This window comes from Cetorhinus maximus, chromosome 25, assembly GCF_964194155.1.
Source record: "Cetorhinus maximus chromosome 25, sCetMax3.hap1.1, whole genome shotgun sequence".
Lineage (NCBI taxonomy): Eukaryota > Metazoa > Chordata > Chondrichthyes > Lamniformes > Cetorhinidae > Cetorhinus > Cetorhinus maximus.
In genome coordinates this window covers 14,834,218-14,856,484 of record NC_135903.1, presented here as the reverse complement: position 1 = coordinate 14,856,484, position 22,267 = coordinate 14,834,218, and the positions used below count along the sequence as shown (strand labels likewise).

Sequence of the window (22,267 nt, the reverse complement as noted above, 5' to 3'; positions counted from 1 at the left end):
AATTTTTTTCCTCATCTCCATCTTAAGGGAGGCCTCTGATTCTTAAGCTTGTCCCTTAGTTCTAGTCTCCCCCTCAAAAGGAAACATCCTCCCGGTTTCCACCCTATCAAGTTCCATCAGGATCTTATATGTTTCAATAAGACCATTTCTAATTCTTCTGAACTCCAATGGGTATATACCCAATCTTTTCAACCTTTCCTCATAGAATAAGCCCTCATCTCAGGAATAAGTCGAGTAAACTTCTCTGAACTGCTTCTAACTTAATTATATCCTTTTCCAAATAAGGAGACCAAAACTGCACAGAGTATTCCAGATGTGGTCTCACCAAGGCCCTGTCCAGCTGCAGTAAAACTTCCCTACTTTTATATTCCATTCCCCTTTCAATAAACGCCAATATTCCATTTGCCTTCCTAATCACTTGCTGTACCTGCATTCTAGCCTTTTGTGATTCCTGTACCAGGACACCCAGATCCCTCTGGACCTCAGAGTTCTGCAATCTCTCTCCATTTAAATAACATACTGTTTTTCTATTCTTCCTGCCAAAGTGGACAAGTTCACATTTTCCCACATTATACTCCATCTGCCAGATTTTTGCCTGTCTACATCCCTTTGCAGAGTCTCTACTTCTTCTTGGCAACTTACTTTCCGACCTATCTTGGTGTCATTGGCAAATTTAGCTACCGTACATTTGGTCCCTTCATCCAAGCCATTGATATAGATTGTAAATAGTTGAGGCCCTGACACTGATCCCTGTGGCACTTCACTAATTAAAGCTTGCTAACCCGAAAAAAAAGACTTATTTGTCCCTACTCTTTGCTTTCTATAAACTGGGATAGTAATAATGGTGGTGCAAAAGAACTGTAAATTGCAAATATTCCACCCTTGTTCAAAAAGCATGTAAGGATAAACCCAGCAATCTCAAATCTGGGACAAGTGTGGATTAAGGAAAGCCAGGACGGATTTATTAAAGGCAAATCATGTTTAACTTTTTTTTATTCATTCACAGGATGTGGGCTTCTCTGGCTGGGCCAGTATTTATCGCCAACCCAAATTGCCCTTGAGAAGGTGGTGGTGAGCTGCCTTCTTGAACCGCTGCAGTCCATGTGGTGTAGGCACACCCACAGTGCTGTTAGGAAGGGAGTTTCAGGATTTTGACCCAGCGACAGTGAAGGAACGGCGATATATTTCCAAGTCAGGATGGTGAGTGACTGGGAGGGGAACTTCCAGGTGGTGGTGGTCCCACCTATCTGCTGCCCTTGTCCTTCTAGGTGATAGTGGTTGTGGGTTTGAAAGGTGCTGTCTAAGAAGCTTGGTGAATTCCTGCAGTGCATCTTGTAGATGGTACACACTGCTGCCACTATGTGTCAGTGGTGGAGGGAGTGAATGTTTGTGGATGCGGTGCCAATCATGTGGGCTGCTTTGTCCTGGACAGTATCAGGCTTCTTGGATGTTGTAGAAACTGCACTCATCCAAGTGGGGAGTATTTCATCACACTTCTGACTTGTGCCTTGTAGATGGGGAGTCAGGAGGTGAATTACTCGTCGCAGGATTCCTGGTCTCTGACCTGCTTTTGGAGCCACAGTATTTATATGGCTAGTCTGGTTCAGTTTCTGGTCAATGGTAACCCCCAAGATGTTGACAGTGGGGGATTCAGTGGTGGTAATGCCATTGAACATCAGTGAGCAGGTTATTGCTAAGCGAGTGCCGCTTGATAGCACTGCTGATGACCCCTTCCATTACTTTCCTGATGATGGAGAGTAGACTGATGGGGCATTAATTGGCCATGATGGATTTGTCCTGCTTTTTGTGTACTGGGCAATTTTCCATAGCCGAGTAGATGCCAGTGTTGTAGTTGTAATGGAACAGCTTGGTTGGTGCGGCAAGTTCTGGAACACAAGTCTTCAGTACTATTACTAGAATATTGTCAGGGCCCATAGCCTTTGCACTATCCAGTGCCGTCATTCATTTCTTGATATCACGTGGAGTGAAACGAATTGGCTGAAGACTGGTATCTGTGATGCTGGGGACCTCCGGAGGAGGCCAAGATGGATCATCCACTCGGCATTTCTGGCTGAAGAGTGTAGAAAATGCTTCAGCCTTATATTTTGTACTGATGTGCTGGGCTCCCCCATCATTGAGGATGGGGATATTGAGGAGCCTCCTCCTCCAGTGAAGTGTCTAATTGTCCAACACCATTCACGACTGGATGTGGCAGGACTGCAGAGTTTAGATCTGATTTGATTGGTTGTGGGATTTGCTTAGCTCTATCACTTTTTGCTTATGCTGTTTGGCATTCAAGTAGTCCTGTGTTATAGCTTCACCAGGTTGACACATCGTTTTTAGGTATGCCTGTTGCTGCCCCATGGCATGCACTCTTCATTGAACCAAGGTTGATCCTCTGGCTTGAAGTTAATGGTAGAATGGAGGATATGCTGGGCCATGAAGTTACAGGTTGTGTTCGAGTACAATTCTGCTGCTGCTGATGGCCCACAGCGCCTCATGGATGCCCAGCCTTGATTTGCTAGATCTGTTCGAAATCTATCCCATTTAGCATGGTGGTAGTACCACACAACACGATGGAGGGTATCCTAAATGTGAAGGTGGGACTTCGTCTCCACAATGACTGTGCGGTGGTCACTCCTGATACTGTCACGGACAGATGCATCAGTGGCAGGCAGGTTTGTGAGGATGAGGTCAAGTATGTTTTTCCCTCTTGTTGGTTCCTTCACCACCTGCTTCAGACCCAGTCTTGCAGCTATGTCCCACAAGACTTGGTCAGCTTGGTCAGTAGCGGTGCTACCGAGCCACTCTCGGTGATGGACATTGAAGTCCCCCACCCAGAGTACATTCTGTGCCCTTGTAACCCTCAGTGCTTCCTCCAAGTGGTGTTCAGCATGGAGGAGCACTGATTCATCAGCTGAGGGAGGGCGGTACATGATAATGAGCAGGAGGTTTCCTTGCCCATGTTTGACCTAATGCCATGAGATTTCGTGGGGTCCAGAGTCAATGTTGAGGACTCCCAGGGCAACTCCCTCCTGACTGTATACCACTGTGCTGCCAACTCTGCTTGGTCTGTCCTGCCCCTGGGACAGGACAAACCCAAGGATGGTGATGGTGATGGTGATGTCTGGGACTTTATCTGTAAGGTATGATTCCATGACGATGACTATGTCAGGCTGTTGCTTGACTAGTCTGTGAGGCACTAGCCCCTACATGTAAGTAAGAACGACAGGGTCAAGGGGGCTGAATTTTCCGGTGTCGTTTCCGGTGCCTAGGTCGATGCTGGGTGGTCCGTCCAGTTTCATTCTTTTTTTGAGACTTTTTAGCGGTTTGATACAACTGAGTGGCTTGCTAGGCCATTTCACAAGGTGTTCAAGAGTCAACCACATTGCTGTGTGGCTGGAGTAGGCCAGACCAGGTAAGGACAGATTTCCTTCCCTAAAGGACATTAGTGAACCAGATGGGCTTTTAAAACAATTGACAATAGTTTCATGGTCATTAGACTTTTAGTTCCAGATTTTAGTTCCATCTGCCGTGGCTGGATTTGAACCAGGGTCCCCTGGGTTTCTGGATTACTAGCCCAGCGACAAAACCACTAATATGATGAGTTTTTGTTGAGGTAATAGATAGGATTGATGATGTTAATGTGGCTGATATTGTGTCAACGGGCTTCCAAAAGGCACTTGATAAAGTCCCACATAATAGGCTTGCCAGCAAAGTTGAAGCCCAAGGAATAAAAGGCAGTAATGACATTGATACAATGTTAGCTGAGTGACAGGAAACAGTAGTGACAGGAACAATTGCTTTTTGGACTAGAGGAAGGTATACAGTGGTGGTGCCCATGGGTCCATACTAAGACCACTGTCATAGTCATAGTCATCGAGGTCTACAGCACAGAAAAAGGCCCTTCGACCCATCGAGTCTGCGCCGGTCAAACAAGTACCTAACTATTCTAATCCCATTTTCCAGCACTAGGCCCATAGCCTTGTATGCCATGGCATTGCAAGTGCACATCCAAATACTTCTTAAATGTTATGAGGGTTTCTGCCTCTACCACCCTTTCAGGCACTGAGTTCCAGATTCCCACCACCCTCTGGGTGAAAAAATTCTTCCTCACATCCCCTCTAAAGCTCCTGCCCCCTACCTAAATCTATGCCCCCTAGTTATTGATCCCTCCACCAAGGAGAAAAGTTCCTTCCTGTCTACCCTATCTATGCCCCTCATAATTTTATACACCTCAGTCATGTCCCCCTCAATCTCGTCTGCTCCAGGGAAAATAACCCCAGTCTATCTAATCTCTCCTCATAACTAAAACTCTGCAGCCCAGGCAACATCCTGGTTAATCTCCTCTGCACTCTCTCTAGTGCAATCACATCCTTCCTATAATGCAGATTCCAGAACTGCACGCAATACTCTAGCTGTGGCCTAACCAGTGTTTTATACAGTTCCAGCCTAACCTCCCTGCTCTTGTATTCTATGCCTCGGCTAATAAAGGCAAGTATCCCGTATGCCTTCTTAACCACCTTATCTACCTGCCCCGCCACTTTAAGGGACTGGTGGACAAGCACACTAAGGTCCCTCTGATCCTCGGTACTTCCCAGGGTCCTTTCATTCATTGTGTATTCCTGCACCTTGATTGTCCTGTCCAAGGGCATCACCTCACACTTATCTGGATTAAATTCCATTTGCCACTGATCAGCCCATCTGATCAGCCCATCTAAATCCTCCTGTAATCTAAGGCTATCCTCCTCACTATTTACCACTCCACCAATTTTCGTGTCATCCATGAACTTACTGATCAGCCCTCCTACATTCAAGTCTAAATCATTTATATATACCACAAACAGCAAGGGACCCAACACCGATCCCTGTGGAACCCCACTGGACACAGGCATCCAGTCACAAAAACACCCCTCGACCATCACCCACTGCTTTCCTTTATATATATTGACTGAGACTTGGTAAGGGCACAATTTCAAAATATGCAGTTAACAAAGTTTAGGAGTATTTTGAACTGCGAAGAGGCTAGTGATAGATTTCAAGAGGACACGTAATCAGTTGATAGAACAGGAAAAGATGCGGCAGATAAAACTTAATGCAAAATAAGGAGAATGCGTTTCCTGTAATATGTGCAGTCATGGATGCTACCGGTCTCCTAGACGACCACATGTGCAGGAAGTGCTGCCAGCTGTAGAAACTTGAGCTCCGTTTTTCAGAGCTCGAGCGGCGGCTGGAGTCACTGTGGCGCATCCACGAGGCTGAGAGCTACGTGGATAGTACATTCAGAGAGGTGGTCACACCGCAGCTTAAGGGGCTGGAGCAGAGAGGGGATGGGTGACCACCAGGCAGTCCAAGAGAAGTAGGCAGGTAGTGCAGGAATTTCCTGGGGTCCTGCTCACAAATCAGTTTTCCATGTTGGAAGCTGGTGAGGGTGCTGGTTCTTCAGACAAGTTTGTGGTGCCACGAGCAGCACGGCTGTACAGGAGGGGAGGAATAAAGAAAGAAATAGCAATAGAGATAATAGGGAATTCATTAGTTAGGGAAACGGACAAACGTTTCTGTGGCCATAGACATGACTCCAGAATGGTATGTTGCCTCCCTGGTCCCAGGGTCAAGGATGTCACAGAGCGGCTGCAGGACATTCTTCTGGGGGAGGGTGAACAGCCAGAGGTTGTGGTCCACATTGGTACCAATGACTTCAGTTGGAAGGGGGATGTAGGCTGTGATCAGAATTTAGGGAGCTAGGTAGAAAATTAGCAAGCAGGACCTCAAATGTAGCAATCTCTGGATTACGCCCAGTACCACGTGCCAGTGAGTAGAGAAATAGGAGGATAAGGCAGGTGAATGCGTGGCTGGAAAGATGGTGCAGGAGGGAGGGCTTTAGATTCCTGGGACACTGGGACTGGCTCTGGGGAAGATGGCACCTGAACAGAGCTGGGACTGAGATCCTTGCAGGGCATTTTGCTGGTGCTGTTGGGAGAGCTTTAAACTAACTCAGCAGGGGTGCGGGAACCAAGAGAAAATATTAGAGAGGAATACCAGAAATACTGGGAGGGACAGATATTTCTGTATAGGGAATAGTAAGTTAATAGGTAAAGTTGGGGTGAGGGAGAAAGTAACAAAATCCAAATTAGGGTTACAATGCATGTATGTGAATGCATGGAGTATAATCAATAAGATAGGGGAGTTACAGGTGCAGATTGCCACGTGGAAATATGATGTTGTGGCAATAACAGAGACCTGGCTCAAGGTAGGGCAGAACTGGGTGTTAAATATTCCCAGGTACGAGGTGTTCAGAAGAGATAGGAAAGGAGAAGAGGTGGCGGTATTGGTTAAGGAGAGCTTTGCAGTTCTGGAGAAAGAGAATGTCCCAGAGGGTTCAAAGACAGAGTCAATTTGGCTAGAGCTAAGGAACAAAAAGGGTGCAGTTATATTGCTCAGTGTAGTCTATAGACCGCCAACTAGTGAGAAGGATGTAGAACAAATCTGCAGGGAAATTACAGAGAGGTGCAAGCATTATACAGTTGTTAGAATGGGTGACTTTAATTACCCAAACGTAGACTGGGACAGTGGTAGTGTAAAGGGTGGAGAGGGGTAAAAGTTCCTAGTTTGCATTCAGGAAAATTTTCTACAGCAGTGTGTGTCCAATCCAACAAGACACTGTTGGACCTGGTTCTTGGAAATGAGGTAGGCCAAGTAAATCAAGTGTCAGTGGGGGAATATTTAGGAGACAGTGAACATTGTATTGTACGTTTTAGGATGATAGCAAAGGACCCTAGCAATCCAGAATAAGAATAATTAACTGGACGAGAACCGACTTCGATGGGGCAAGAATGGAGCTGGGCCAGATAGAGTGGAACGAAAGATTGGAGGGAAAAACTGTAGCTGAACAATGGGCTACCTTCAAAAAAGAATTGGTTCTGGCACAGTCAAGGTATATTCTGTCAAAAGGGAAAGATATGACAGACAAATCTAGAGCTCTCTGGATGAGGAAGGAGATAGAAATTAAGATAAAAGAAGAAAAAATGTGCTTATGACAGGCGTCAGGTAGAAAATACAATTGAGAACCAAGAGGAATACAGGTTCAGAGGGGAGGTGAAAAAGCATATTAGAGAAGCAAAGAGGGATTATGAGAAAAGACTGACAGCCAACATAAAGGGGAATTCCAAAGTCTTCTGCAGACATATAAATAGTAAAAAAAGTAGGGCTAATTAGGGACCTAAAAGGGAATTTACACATGAACGAAGGGGCCATGGTTGAGGTATTAAATGAATACTTTACATCCATCTTTACCAAGGAGGTAGATGCTACCCAGGCCATGGTGACAGATGAGGAAACTCAGTCACTAGAAGGGTTCAACATTGATAAGGAGGAAGTGCTGAATAGACTGTCGGTAATTAAAGTTTACAAGGCACTGGGACCGGACGAGATGCATCCAAGGATATTGAAGGAAGTGAGAGGAGAAATTGCAGGGGCACTGGCCATAATTTTTCAGTCATCCCTAGACTCAGGGGAAGTGCCAGAGGACTGGAGAGTTGCAAACATTATGCCTTTGTTCAAAAAAGGTTGTAAGGATAAGCCCGGCAATTATAGACCAGTCAGTTTAACTTCAGTGGTGGGCAGGATTCTAGAAACAATTATTCAGGAAAGAATTAGTAGTCACATGGGAAAAAATGGGTTGATCAGGAAGAGCCAGCATTGATTTCTAATCGGGAAATTGTGTTCAACTGACTTGGAGTTTTTTTTAGAGGTAACTGAAAAAGTCGATGAGGGTAATGCTGTTGATGTGATGTACATGGACTTTCAAAAGGCATTTGATACAGTGCCACACAACAGACTTGTGAGAAAAGTTATTGCTCATGGAATAAAAGGGACAATAGCAACGTGGATGCAAAATTGGCTGAAAAATAGGAAGCAGAAAGTAATGGTCAATGGATATTTTTCAGGCTGGAGGAAGGTTTGTAGTGCAGTTCCCCATGGGGCGGTATTGGGACCCTTGCTTTTCCTGATATATATTAATAATCTAGATCTTGGTGTGCAGGGGTTAATTTCAAAATTTGCGGACGAAGCAAAGCTTGGGAGTGTTGTAAACTGCGAGGAGGACAGTGTAGAACTTCAAAAGGACATAGACAAGTTGGTGGAGTGGGCAGATAGGTGGCAGATGAAGTTCAATATGGAGAAGTGTGAGGTGATGCATTTCAGTAGGAAGAACATGGACAGACAATATAAAATAAGGGGTGAAATTTTGAAGGGAGCGCAGGAGGAGAAAGACTTGGGTGTATATGTGCATAGATCAGTGAAGGTGGCAGGACAGGTGGAGAGAGCAACTAATAAAGCATATAATATCCTGGGCTTTATTAATTGGGGCATAGAGGACAAGAGCAAGGAGGTTATGTTGAATTTATATAAGACACTTGTTAGACCTCAGCTGAGTATTGTTACAGTTTTGGGTGTCACATTATGGGAAGGATATGAGCACATCGGAGACAGTGCAGAAGAGGTTTAGAAGAATGGTTCCAGGGATGAGAAACTTCGGTTATGAAGATTAACTGGAGAGGTTGGAATTGTTCTCCTTGGACAAAAGAAGGCTAAGAGGAAATTTGATAGAGGAATTCAAAATCATGAGGGGACTGGACAGAGTAGATAGGGAGAAGCTGTTTCCACTCGTAAAAGGATCAAGAACGAGAGGGCACAGATTTAAAGTGAATTGCAAAAGAAGCAAATGTGATTTGAGAAAATACTTTTTCACGAGTGGTTCGGGTCTGGAATGCACTGCCTGGAAGCGTGATAGAGGCAGGTTCAATCGAGGCATTCGAGAGGGCATTCAATGATTATTTGAATAGAAACAATGTGCAGGGGTACGGGGAAAAGGTAGGGAAATGGCACTAGGTCATAATGCTCATTTGGAGAGCCGGTGCATACACGATGGGCCGAATGGCCTCCTTCTGTGCCGTTAAGATTCTGTGATACTACTGGTAGAAAGAACAAAGAGGGGCAATATAAACTAAACGGTACAATTCTAAAAAAGGTGCAGGAACATACAGACCTGGGGATATATATACAAAAATCGTTGAAGGTTGCAGAACAGGTTTAGAAAGTAGTAAAACCGGACACTGGGATTCTGTGTTTTATAAATGGAAGCATCGAGTACAAAAGCAAGGAGGTTAAGAAGAACTTGGGTCAACCTCAACTGGAATAGTGTGTCCAATTGTAGGCACTGCACTTTAGGAAGGATGTGAAGGCTTTAGAAAGGGTGCAGGAACAAAGTACGAGAACGGTCCCAGGGTTGAGAGACTTCAGTTACGAGGATAGATTGAATAAGCTGGGATTGTTTCCCTTAGAGAAGAGGAATTTGAAAGGAAACTTTATAGATGTTTGAAATCCTGAGAGATCTGGACAGAGTGGAAAAAGAAACTGTTCCCATCAGCGGAAGGGTCAAGAACCAGAGGACACATTTAAAAGTGGTGACAAAAGAATCAAAAGGCCACTTTGGGAAAAGCTTTTTTATGCAGTGAGTGGTTATGATCCGGAAGGTACAGTTCCAAAGGGTGATGGAGGCAGATTTAATTGCGGCTTACAAAAGGGAGTTTGATAGGCACATAAAGGGGAAAAAAAATTTGCAGAACTACAAGGAAACAGCAAGTGAGTGGGACTAATTAAATTGCTCTTGCGAGTAGGCTCAATGGGCCAAATGGCCCCCCTTCTGAGCTGTAACCATTTTATGATTCTATGAGGTGTTTATGATTAAAAGGAGTTGATAGGGTAGATAAACTATTTCCTCTGGTGGGGGCATTCAGAATGGGGCAAGGGGCCATACCCCTAAAAATAGAACTTGACCATCAGGTGATGACAGGAAGCATTCTTCACAGAAAGGGTAGTGGAAATCTGGAACTGTATCCCTCAAAAAGTTGTTGAGGTGAGATATCAGTTGAAAATTTCAAAACTAAAATTGCTGTTTTTTTGTTTAGCAAGGGTATTAAGAGTTATGGAATGAAGACAGGTAGATTGAGTTAAAATACAGATCATCCGTGATCTAATAGAATAGAGGAACAGGCATGAGGGGCTAATAGCCTCCTTCAGTTCCTGTGTTCTACGCAGTGTGGAATAGAAAGAAGTATTGACTAGTCAGTTGAGAGGCACTCAGTATCACCAGAAGATTTCCTTCACCTTAAAGAAAAATATTGCAGATGGAGGAAACCTGAAGTGAAAATAGGAATTACTAGAAACACCCAGCAGGCCAGGGAGCATCAGTGGAGTGTTGCATTAACCTAATGCTTTCTCTCCACAGATGTGACCTGACCTGCTAAGTGTTTCTAACAATTTCCGTTTTTTTAATTTCATGTTACCTTGGCCTTACCTGAAGCCACGAGATTTCATGGGTCCTGAAATTCAAGTCAAGCATAGCACTCCTGACCATATGTCACTATACTCCCACTTCTGATTAGTCATTCCTTCCCATGATGTAGGGCATACCCAGGCATGGAGTAGGATTTTAGGATGTTAGCTGATAGACATGAGTACAATTATATAGTTTCCCATGCACTGAATTCAGTCACCCTTACGTAGTTGCAGGCCAAATGCCTATGCACTGGAAAGGATGCAGAAAAGGTTGGTTGAGCTACTCTCACCTGTAACAGGTTACAAAGCAGCAATGGCAGAGGCTGGCAGTGCAGAATTATGGAGAAAACAGCAACAGAAAGCAATACCTGAAGTAAAGCACATTACAGGCATATGCGCAGGTCAGAGCTCAGTTTACATACAAATGTAGCATACTAAAATTTAACCACACAATGCATTCACATTTTTAGAAATCAGTTTTAATGAATGGTTCAAAAATAAACTGACTTTTCTACAAAACTTTCAAATGGATCAGGTCAGTTATAAACTCTGAAAATGAATGTTTTGAAATATTTTAAATACACAAAAGTGACATTGAGGATCACACAACATCAAAAATACATGTGTCCACACAAATCCTGCACATTTTACACAACAGTTCAATGCATTTTGCATTATCTAACTATCAATTCTAATTGTCTGGGCTTCTAATGAAAACGCTCAGGCTGCAATAGGTTTCAAACACACAAGGTCCTCAGCAAGAGAAGGCTTCATCTCAAAAAAAAACTCAAAGCTTAAACTCATCACTAACTTTTTAAAATAACTGAAGTTTTTAAACAGATCAATATGTACATAATTTCATATGATTTTCAAAATATTTGAGGGATCAGTTGTCTGCAGTTTTCAATTTCAGGTGCTGCTGGAATCTGCTCTGAAATACACTTCTCTTACAATGGAAACAGCAGGCGCGGATTAAAGAGTGGTGACCACAATTGCTTTGCTAGGAAAACCAAGCTAAAGACCACTGCCCAACATATCACTTGAAATAAATAGACACGGTGCATGCAGCAGCTGCATAGCTCCAAATTTTGCATTTATTCCACACAGTGCTGGATCAGAGGGAAAGGAGGACAGCAGATCATATCCAGGAAAAGCATCAACACTAAATAATCCATAATGCACAATAATGGATTTTATTTGCTTTGTTACAGTATTTAAGCCAACGGTTCCTTTGCTGCCTGTACAGCCAGCTGCTAATCCAGTATAAGAAATAACAATATAATCTTTACTCAGCCTTTCAACATTAAGTTTGTAACTGGAGCAGGATATTAAAAAGCTTTGTATGGAAAAGTCATCAACCTGAAATGTTAATCCTGTTCTCTGACCACTGATGCTGCCTGATCTGCTGAGTGTTGCCAACATTTTGTATTTATTTCAGATTTCAAGGACCTGCAGTATTTGATTTTCTATTAAAAAAGCTACAAAGGACCAAAGTTCTGCAATATCAAATATTTTATTTTTAAAAAAACAGCTTCAAAGGGTAATGAACATGTATTAAAATATTTTAAGCCTTAAAAGTGTTTGTGCCTGACTCAAACCAACATTTATAAAATTACACCTCCTATGCATAAAGAACGGTTCTGGGTTACACCGCACACTGCACTCGTTGACGCTGCATAGTTCAATGCTAATTTTCCATTTCATAAAATATTTTGATTTGTTTTTTCCTTCCCTAATTCAGCAAATGTGGCCAAATAAATCTCAGTGGAGAGAAAGGGATGTGACGTTGCATTTAAATTACTGCAGTCAGAAATACTGCTTTTGGTTAGAGAGAAGCTGCAATATTCTAAAGGCGGTGATATAAAGTCTGTATTATTCACTGACAAATTGCACAGGTACAGCACTGGATTCCGTCTTAAACAGTTTGAGGTTTAGATTTCTCAGCTGTAGGAGGAATGGCAGATATTGCATCATTGTAGAATCTGGGAGGTCTAGTAAACCAATCCAGTTCCCTCTGCCACCCAATCCATTCCTAAAGCTGCATCGCTGATCTGCTCTAAAGTAGGCAAAAGAGGCAGCTCTCCTTATTGTTCACAGCCTGAGCCTTTGGGCTTTACACACATATATATCTGACAGACAAGTATCCATATCCAGTTCACACCCATACAACCTATCCCAAACTCAGCTGTTTTTGACTCCTTAGATCTGGGTCATGTACATTTTAAGTATAACAGTCTGAGCTGAAATTCTGGTCACCAATGAGAACTGACAGTTTTGCCGTCTAGAATGTGGTGATCTTAGAAACCAGGCTGGAAAAAATTAAGCCGAGATGAAGTTTGTGGAATAGTGCAGCTGCAGCAAGAAGCTCAGCGTAATCATGGTCACAAAAATAAACAGCACAATGGAAGAAAGGAGTTATTTAGCGATCAAACTCACAAGACTTTGCATCCCCTCATAATGAAGCATTTTACATTATGTAAGAGATAAAACACAAATCACCAAGTCTTACAAAAATCCTGCAGGTTTCTTCACCAGGGTTTAAAGAACAAGCCTCCATTAATTGTAAACAGTCTATTCCTCAATGTTCAGTTTTGCTAGATTGTGACCTTTTCTTCAGAGTGTAATGGGTGAATTGAACATGAAAGCTTGCTCTACATTTACTTTCCCAGAAAACCCAACCTCCCCTCCCCCTAAACAATTTAGTTATTGCTGTCTCTAGCTGAGGGCAGAGCTCATCGTTTTAATCCTGGAACTTTTCCAATCTTGTTATTTTGAATGAGCCGTAATAATATTAATCTCCGCTGATGATGAACCTTGCTGCTTGTTTCCTCACTGCACAATCCTAATCCTCACTAATAAGTGCTAAATGGTGTATTTTGTAGATCTGATGAGATTACAATCCAACTAATCAAATGATGTTTGGACTACCTGCACCAACACCACACTTTGTCTGTCAACAACATTCTGTGGATGGTTTCTATTTTTTGAAGCAGAAGCTATAAACACAGATGGTGCACTCTTACAGGTAATCAGCTTTCTTACCAATGAAGACAGAATGATAATCTATGCATCAAAAATACCGCAGGAATGGTTGCAGAACTTCCATTCCTTAAAAAAAACTAACCTTGAATTAGAATCAACAACACTTGTTGATTAGCACAATATTTTAAGTCCAGATGTTCCGTAATGCTTCATCATTCCTTGCAACAACTTTTTCTGGGATGGCAGCATTTCAAACCCAAGGAACTAGAAGGGACACCAAATAAACCTGCAATGGCAGACAGCAATAAGTTCTACGTCTCTCTTAGTTGTGAAATGCTGTCCATCGTGAGGAAGAAATGATAACCACCGGGGAAATCACTATTTTAAACTATGCAGAACAGCAGCAGGAATAATAAACACACCAGTGGTTTTGCAACAAGGGTGTTATGGCAACCTTGCCTTCCGATGAATGTCGACTGGGCCCAGTGTGGTGTCACTGGCAACCCCAACACCCACAAACCTACTGTTTTCGGAGAAAGTTTGAAAGGAACCCTGTCTTCGGGTGTTGACGTGAGCCCCGATCCTGTGAAGTGATGCTCTCATACTGATTCAGCTCTGACTGATCCAACAGTTCAAAATCATCCCCCTCTACATCAGTGTCCATTTCTGTACCTGAGTGTTCGTGACAGGTCTGTGAAGCAATCCTCGGAGGATTGTCCCTCACCATTTGGGCTTCTTGATCTGGGCTCGACAGTGCAGCCGCCATCATATTGCTGGCTAGTGCCCCTGCCAGAGAAAGGCCCTGGCTACCTGTGAAATTTAGGGGTGATGGCAGCCCACTGAGGGATATATCTACATCAATATCCTCCTGATCTGAAAACAAGCTCTCGTCTTCCTGTGCCAAAGTCTGGTAGGGAGCAGTTGGAATACCCAGGCTGGTATCATCATCATCATCATCCACTCCAGTCGCATTTGGATTTATTGAGGGGAATTCTGGTAGATCTCTCGCAAACGACTCCTCTGGGTCACTATGTCGATCAAGATCTAGGCGCAAGAGGAAATTCGTGTTAATGAGGTATTTCATTAACATATTTCTGTCATGTTGCCATTATAAAGATTGCAGTGAACTTATATTCTAAGAACATAAGAAATAGGAGAAGTAGTCCCTTGAGCCTGCTCCGCCATTCAACACGATCATGGCTGATATTCTGCCTCAACTCCATTTTCCCTTTCATTGTCCATATATCATGATTCCCTGAGACCCCAAAAATTTGTGCATTGCTGACAATTCCAAAAATTCACAACCCTTTAGGTGAAGAAATTTCTCCTCATCCTAGTCCTAAATGATTGACTTTGTAACTTGGGACTATGGCCAGTGTCCTAGATTTCCAGTCAGGGGAAACAGCCTCTCAATGTCTACCCTGTCAAGTTCCTTCAGAATCTTGTATGTTTCAATGAGATCACCTTTCATTCTTTTAAACTCCAGAGAATATAGACCTAACTTACTCAGCCTCTCATCATAGGACAACACTCTCATTCCAGAGCCAATCTAGTGACTCTTCACTGCACTGCCTCAAATGCAAATAGCCGTCCTTAAAAATTATCATGAATGCTTTAATCACAGAAAATGGTTCATCTTCAAGGACTTGAGACATTCTGGAAGAATGTGTGTTTCAAAAGACAATGGGTTAATGCAGGACTCTGCAATTCCTGAAAAAAGCATCCTTTTACAAGAAAACCAATTAAAAAAAACTGTCAACCTCTTGATCTGGGTGAACTGTGCACAAAGGGGGCCACCTGGATTTTATGTCTGAAAAAAAAATCATGCCTGGAATGCTGTTTTAAAAAGTGGATTTTGGGTTTTGCTTTGAGAAGAGAAGGCTTGAGAAGGAAGAGGAAACGGACTAGCAGCAAATAGGGCCATTGTACATAAAAAGATGTGTAAAAAATGTTAAAAAGACAAGTCTAAATGCACTGTAAGTGAACGCATGGAGCATTTGGAGTAAGGTAGGTGAATTAACAGCGCAAATAGATGTAAACGGGTACGATATGATTGTGATTACAGAGACATGGCTACAGGACGACCAAGGCTAGGGACGGAATATCCAAGGGTACTTGATACTTAGGAAGGACAGGCAAAAAGGAAAAGGAGGTGGGGTGGTGATGTTAGTTAAGGATGAATAGTGACAGTGCAATAGTGAGAAAGGTTATTGGATCAGAAAATCTAGATGCAGATTCAGTCTAGGTGGAGCTAAGAAGCAACAAGGGGCAGAAAGCATTAGTGGGAGTTGCCTATAGGCATCCAAACAGTAGTGATAAGGTTGGAGACTGCATTAAACAGAAAATTAGAGATGCATGTAACAAGGGTGCTACAGTAATCATGGATGACTTTAATCTACACATAGATTGGGCAAACCAAATCAGCAATAATTCTGTGACAGATGAATTCCTGGTGTGTGTACGAGATGGTCTTTTAGACCAGTATATCGAGGAACCAACTAGGGAACAGGCTCTCCTAGAACTGGTATTGTGCAATGAAAAGGAGTTAATTAATAATCTTCTTCTGCGGGGTCCTTTGGGGAACAGTGACCATAACATGATAGAATTCTTCATTAGGATGGAAAGTTAAGTAGTCCAATCTGAAACTGGGATCCTAAATCTAAACAAAGGAAACTATGAAGGTACGAGGCGTCAGTTGGCTAAGATAGATTGGGGAACTTCATTAAAAGGCATGATGGTGGATAGGCAGTAGCTAATATTTAAGGAATGAATGTATGCATTGCAACAGTTAAACATTCCTTTCTGGCGCATAAACAACAGGAAAAGCAGCCCAACCATGGCTAACAAAAGAAATTAAGGATAGTCTTAGATCCAAAGAGGAGTCCTACAAAGTTGCTAGAAAAAGTAGCAAGCCTGAGGATTGGGAGCAGTTTAGAATTCAGCAAAGGAGAACCAAGAGGTTGGTTAAGAGGGGGGAAATAGAGTATGAGAGTAAACTAGCAAGGAACATAAAACTGTAAAAGCTTCTTTAAATATGTAAAAAGAAAAAAATTAGTGAAGACAAATGTAGGTCCCTTACAGTCTGAAACAGGAGAATTTATAATAGAGAACAAGGAAATGGCAGAGCAATTGAACAACTACTTTAGTTCTGTCTTCACAGAGGAAGACATAAATAACATATCAGAAATGCTAGGGTACCAAGGGTCTAGTGAGAAGGAGGAATTGAAGGAAATTAGTATTACTAAAACAATAGTGCTAGAGAAATTAATGAAACTGAAAGCCGATAAATCTTCAGGTAAAAGCAAAATACTGAGCATGCTGAAAATCTGAAATAAAAACAGAAAATGCTGAAAAAACTCAGCAGGTCTGGTAGCATCCGTGGAGAGAGAAACAGAGTTAATGTTTCGAGAAGGTATGAGTTGAAATCCCCAAAGCCTGATAATCTACATCCCAGGGTACTAAAGATGGTGGCTATAGGGATAGTGGATGCGTTGGTTGTCATCTTCCAAAATTTTGTAGATTCTAGAACAGTCCCGGCAGATTGGAGGGTGGCAAACGTAACCCCACTATTTAAAAAGAGAGGTGGGGGGCGGAGAAAAGAGAGAATTACTGACTGGTTAGCCTAACATCAGTAGTAGGGAAAATGCTAGAGTCTATGAAGGATGTGATAACAGGACACAGGAAATATCAATGGGATTAGACAAAGTCAACATGGATTTATGAAGTGGAAATCATCTTTGACAAGCCTACTGGAGTTTTTTGAGAATGTAACTAGCAGAATAGATAAGGAAGAGCCAGTGGATGTGGTCTATTTGGATTTTCAGAAAGCTTTTGATAAAATCCCACATAAGAGGTTAGTGTGCAAAATTAAAGCACATGGGATTGGGGGTAATATATAGGCATGGATTGAGAATTGGTTAGCAGACAGGAAACTTAAAGTGGGAATAAATGGGTATTTTTGGAGTGGCAGGCGGTGACTAGTGGGGTACTCAGGGATCAGTGCTTGCATAGCAATGATTTGGATGAGAGAACCAAATGTAATGTTTCCAAGTTTGCTGATGACACAAAGCTTGGTGAGAATGTGAGTGGTGAGGAGGATGTTAAGAGGCTTCAAGGTGATTTAGACAAGTTGAGTGAGTGGGCAAATATATGGCAAGTACAGTATAATGTGGATCAGTGTGAAGTTATCCACTTCGGTAGGAAAAACAGGATGGCAGAGCATTATTTAAATGGTGGTAAGATTGAGAAATGTTGATGTACAAAGGGACCTGGGTGATCTTGTACCCCAATCGCTGAAAGTAAGCGTATAGGTGCGGCAAGCAGTTAAGGTGGCAAATGGTACGTTGGCCTTCATTGCGAGAGGACTTGAGTACAGGAGCAAGGATGCCTTAATATAGCTTGGTGAGACCATACCTGGAGTAGTGTGTGCAGTTTTGGTCTCCTTACCTAAGAAAGCATATACTTGCCACAGAGGGAGTGCAGCGAAGGTTCACCAGACTGTTTCCAGGGATGGCAGGATTGTCATACGAGAACAGATTGGATTGACTAGGCCTGTATTCACTGGAGTTTAGAAGAATGAGAGGGGAATCTCACTGAAACGTATAAAATTCTGACAGGGCTGGACAGAACGGATGCAGGGATGGTGTTTCCTCTCGCTGGGATGTCTAGAACAAGGGATCACAGTCTCAAGGTATGGGGTGGGCCATTTAGGACTGAGGTGAGGGAAATCTTCTTCACTCAAGAGGGTGGTTAACCTGTGGAATTCTCTACCATAGAAGGTTGTGGAGGCCAAGTCACTCAATATATTTAAAGAGGAAATAGATAGATTTCTGAACTTTAAAGGCATCAATGAGTATGGGGAGAGAGGAGTATGCCATTGAGCTAGAGGATCAGCCATGATCATATTGAATGGTGAAGCTCAAAGGGCTGAATGACCTACTCCTGCTCCTGTTTTCTGTGTTTTTAAGACAGCAACTTTCTGCAGTCCAAAGCCAGTCCACAGTCGAAGTAAATATAAGCTTCTCCTGAAATGCTTTGCGTGCTGGAATACAGTACCCTTGAGTATTCCATGAGTCCACCTGTTAAGCAGTGCCAGAGACATTGGTTGTTTTGCGATCAGTGCTGAGACACCAACTGCACAACCCAGAGGCCAATTCAAGAACTCCACCATTCTATCTTTTGCCTTTGAACTACTAACTTTTAACCTTCGGCCAAATTCCTCCATTTCTATTTTATTTCATTGCTTTTTTGCACGTGGCTATGTGTGTCTGTGTGTGTGTGCACGTGCGCGTGCTTTTTTTTAATTCATTCACGGGATGTGGGCTTCACTGGCTGGGCCAGCATTTATTGCCAATCCCTAATTGCCCTTGAAGGTGGTTGTGGTGAGCTGCCTTCTTGAACCGCTGCAGTCCATGTGGTGTAGGTACACCCACAGTGCTGTTGGAGAGTTCCAGGATTTTGACCCAGCGACAGTGAAGGAACGGCGATATAATTCCAAGTTAGGGTGGCGAGTGACTTGGAGGGGAACTTCCAGCTGGTGGTGTTCCCATCTATCTGCTGCCCTTCTCCTTCTAGATGATAGTGGGTTTGGAAGGTGCTGTCGAGGGAGCCTTGGTGAATTCCTGCAGTGCATCTTGTAGATGGTGCACACTGCTGCCACTGTGCATCGGTGGTGGAGGGAGTGAACGTTTGTGGATGTGGTGCCAATCAAGTGGGCTGCTTTGTCCTGGACGATGTCAAGCTTCATGAGTATTGTGGGAGCTGCACTCATCCAGGCAAGTGGAGAGTATTCCATCATACTCCTGGCTTGTGCCTTGTAGATGGTGGATAGGCTTTGGGGAGTCAGGAAGTGGGTTACTCGCCACACTAGTCTCTGACCTGCTCTTGTAGCCACAGTATTTATATGGCTAGTCTGGTTCAGTTTCTGGTCCATGGTAACCCCCAGGATGTTGATAGTGGGGGATTCAGTGATGGTAATGCCATTGAACATCAAGGGGCGATGGTTGGATTCTTTCTTGTTGGAGATGGTCATTGCCTGACCTGACTGCACTTTTGCAGTGCGAATGTTACTTGCCACTTGTCAGCCCAAGCCTGGATATTGTCCAGGTCTTCTTGCATTTGGACATGGACTGCTTCAATATCTGAGGAGTCGCGAATGATGCTGAACATCATGCAATCATCAGTGAACATCCCCACTTCTGACCTTATGATGGAAGGAAGGTCATTGATGAAGCAGCTGAAGATGGTTGGGCCGAGGACACTACCCTGGTGATGTCCTGGGGCTGAGATGACTGACCTCCAACAACCACAGTCATCTTACTTTGTGCTAGTTATGGCTCCGACCAGTGGAGGGTTTACCCCATGATTCCCATTGACTCCAGTTTTGCTAAGGCTTCTTGATGACACACACTGTCAAATGTGGCCTTGATGTCAAGGGCAGTCACTCTTACCTCACCTTGGGAATTCAGTATGTGTGTGTGAGAGAGAGACACAGACACTTAGGGTATCTCAAAAGAGTAATTAGTATCATTTCATATTCCATACTGTTGATAAGCTTTGCCTTTCTATTTGACAGGACTGGTTTTAAAACAAACTAAAGTTGGTTGTTTACTGCAAGAAGCCTGGTTCTTTTATTCTGGGTAACTGTAGTGAAGGCAAATAATTGGCCATGCTGGTAAGAAAATTAAACTTTTTAACTAATGGTACAACCTGTGGAGTAGCAGGGCTAGATCAACTCTGCATTCCTCCCATCCCAGTGGAGACTAACGCTGTGTACAGTGCACCAAGGCACAAGGCTGCTGAACCAAGTGTGATGTCATCAAACACCTTGAACAATTGTAGCAAGGTTGCTTTGTTGCTTGCTGTGCCTGCATGCTAACATTGTGTTCCTTGTGCGAGTATACCCAAATTTCTCTGAACATCAACATTTAGATGTTTTACACCTTGAACTTACTTTCTGACTGAGAGGGAGAAACTCAAATTAATTCTCGTGTTAAACAAGTGAGAAAACATTTAAAATCAGTTTGAAAAGAGCCCGAATCACTCACCCACTACAGACATCCTATACCACAGGTAAAGTAAGGTGATTCAGATTGGGGAAAAAATAAATTCAGTGAATGAACTCTCATCTTCTGTTGTGTGGCACATCGCCAGGACACCTATAGAATTGGGTCGATACCTGACATACAACTTTCACAGAATCTAACAAAATTCACCTAATGAAAAAGATCTGACTGCAGGTAATGCAATTTTCTTGATTTTTGAATATTAAAATAAGGTGTTTAAACAGACTTCCATTAGAACTTAAGAACTTGCCTTCAGAACCATCTGTTATTGGAGTCTGTCCTCGGGATAAGTTGAAAGTTCCATTCTCAGCGTACGACACCTCAGTGTCAGAATGCTCAGAGTCTGAAATTTCCAGTTCCTTCGCAATTATGGAGTCATCAAGCTTTCCATGCAAGAAACAGGAGAGAGAGAAATAAGATTTTCCATTGAATTCCAAAAAGAAAAAAGGCTTGCCTTCATACAGCCTTTGATGATCACTGAATATCCCGAAGTGCTTTACAGGCAATGAAGTATTTTTGAAGTGGAGTCACTGTTGTAATGTAGAAAACATGGCAACTAATGTGTGCACAGCTGGCTCCCACAAACAATAAAGCAATAATGACCATGTGATCATGGAAAGCCCTTTGCAGAGACTGCCATAAGAAAATGGTTTCAGCATTATATTTGAATTTGAATTTACAAAAATAGCAAACGTATCACTTTAACCACTCACTAAAAGAAGAGAGATCTTAATTTAATTTCTAAATATGAACAATGATTCTTTGATCTCAGAGAATTTCTATTGAGTGTTATTCAGGGATCTGCTCTCTTAAAACATCCAGATGATTATTCTAGATTCCACAATAAAGCACAACAGAATCTCAATGAACAAGCTGCAAATCCACTATCCTTAGGGAGCTCAGGCACTGAGGGATTATTGACAAATTACAACTCAACCAATCTATTTCAAATCTGACACTGGTATTTAAACTTCACAGCGAATTGTAAATATTTTGAAACTTTTTTTTAAAGTTGGTGAGATGAGCAGAATGAGCAGTGGGTGGGGGGGGGGGGGGGCCTTCTTGAGGTGATAGAGCAGTGTGGGGGTGGGCATTCCTGAGGAGAACAAGCAGTGTGTGGCGGGGTGGCAGTCTTCAGCAAGCAATGTTGTGGGGCGGAGGACTGAGGAGAGCGAGAGTAGTAGAGAAGGTGGCTGAGGACAGTAAGCAAGAAGTGGGGGAGGCCAAGGAGAGCACAAGGGGTGAGAATGAGTCACTCATATACACACAGCAGTGCTATCAGGAGAAAAACATGTTCTGTACCTTAGGGCAGAAGGCAGCCAACTCAGCTTCACTGTCACTTCCATCATCTGCTGTTCTGACAGCCATTGCTTGATGATGCACTGAAACAAAACAGAGAAAAGATACTGTGGTGTGTAACAACCATGTGGAGCTGCTCCTCCATTTTAGTATGTGCCCAGAATTTGCTGCAATGAGGCATCCTGCAACATGTGCCATTCGTTAGACTTTTCTCCCCTCAAACTTGAGCTCAAAAATATTCTGCATTGCAAATTTGAAAAGCTATGAGCTTATAACAGGGCATCTGGGACCTTAGTTAACAATAACAACTGTCTATTTCCTTAGCTAATTAGATTTAAAGGAATGAGAAAGCAACAATAACAATGGTACAGGAAATAGTGAATTTGAATCAATCATGGACAGAAAAAGAAATAAAAAGATCAAGAGAAAAGAGGCAAAAGGGACATTAATAAAAGATATTAAAATATCTCGCAAAACAATTTACTACCTGAAGGAGGCTCCATAGTTTCAAATATCTCCTTTCTAGGCCTAGAGGTTGAATGACATTGAATGCACACAAGTCTCATTAAAAGGGTCCTTTAATA

The 22,267-nt window shown here is 42.8% G+C and overlaps 1 protein-coding gene across 1 annotated transcript in view; it reads right to left on the bottom strand.

The window, feature by feature from the left end:
* Positions 1–10,795: 10,795 nt before the first annotated feature.
* retreg3 (reticulophagy regulator family member 3) overlaps positions 10,796–22,267 on the bottom strand; it is a 55,217-nt gene continuing 43,745 nt past the window's right edge. The window contains exons 9-11 of the mRNA XM_078529538.1: positions 21,687–21,766; positions 20,635–20,767; positions 10,796–14,364 (exon numbers count right to left, since the gene is read on the bottom strand). Coding sequence (XP_078385664.1) covers positions 13,841–14,364; positions 20,635–20,767; positions 21,687–21,766 — 737 coding nt within the window. The 3' untranslated portion in view covers positions 10,796–13,840. The remainder of the gene's footprint in view (positions 14,365–20,634; positions 20,768–21,686; positions 21,767–22,267) is intronic.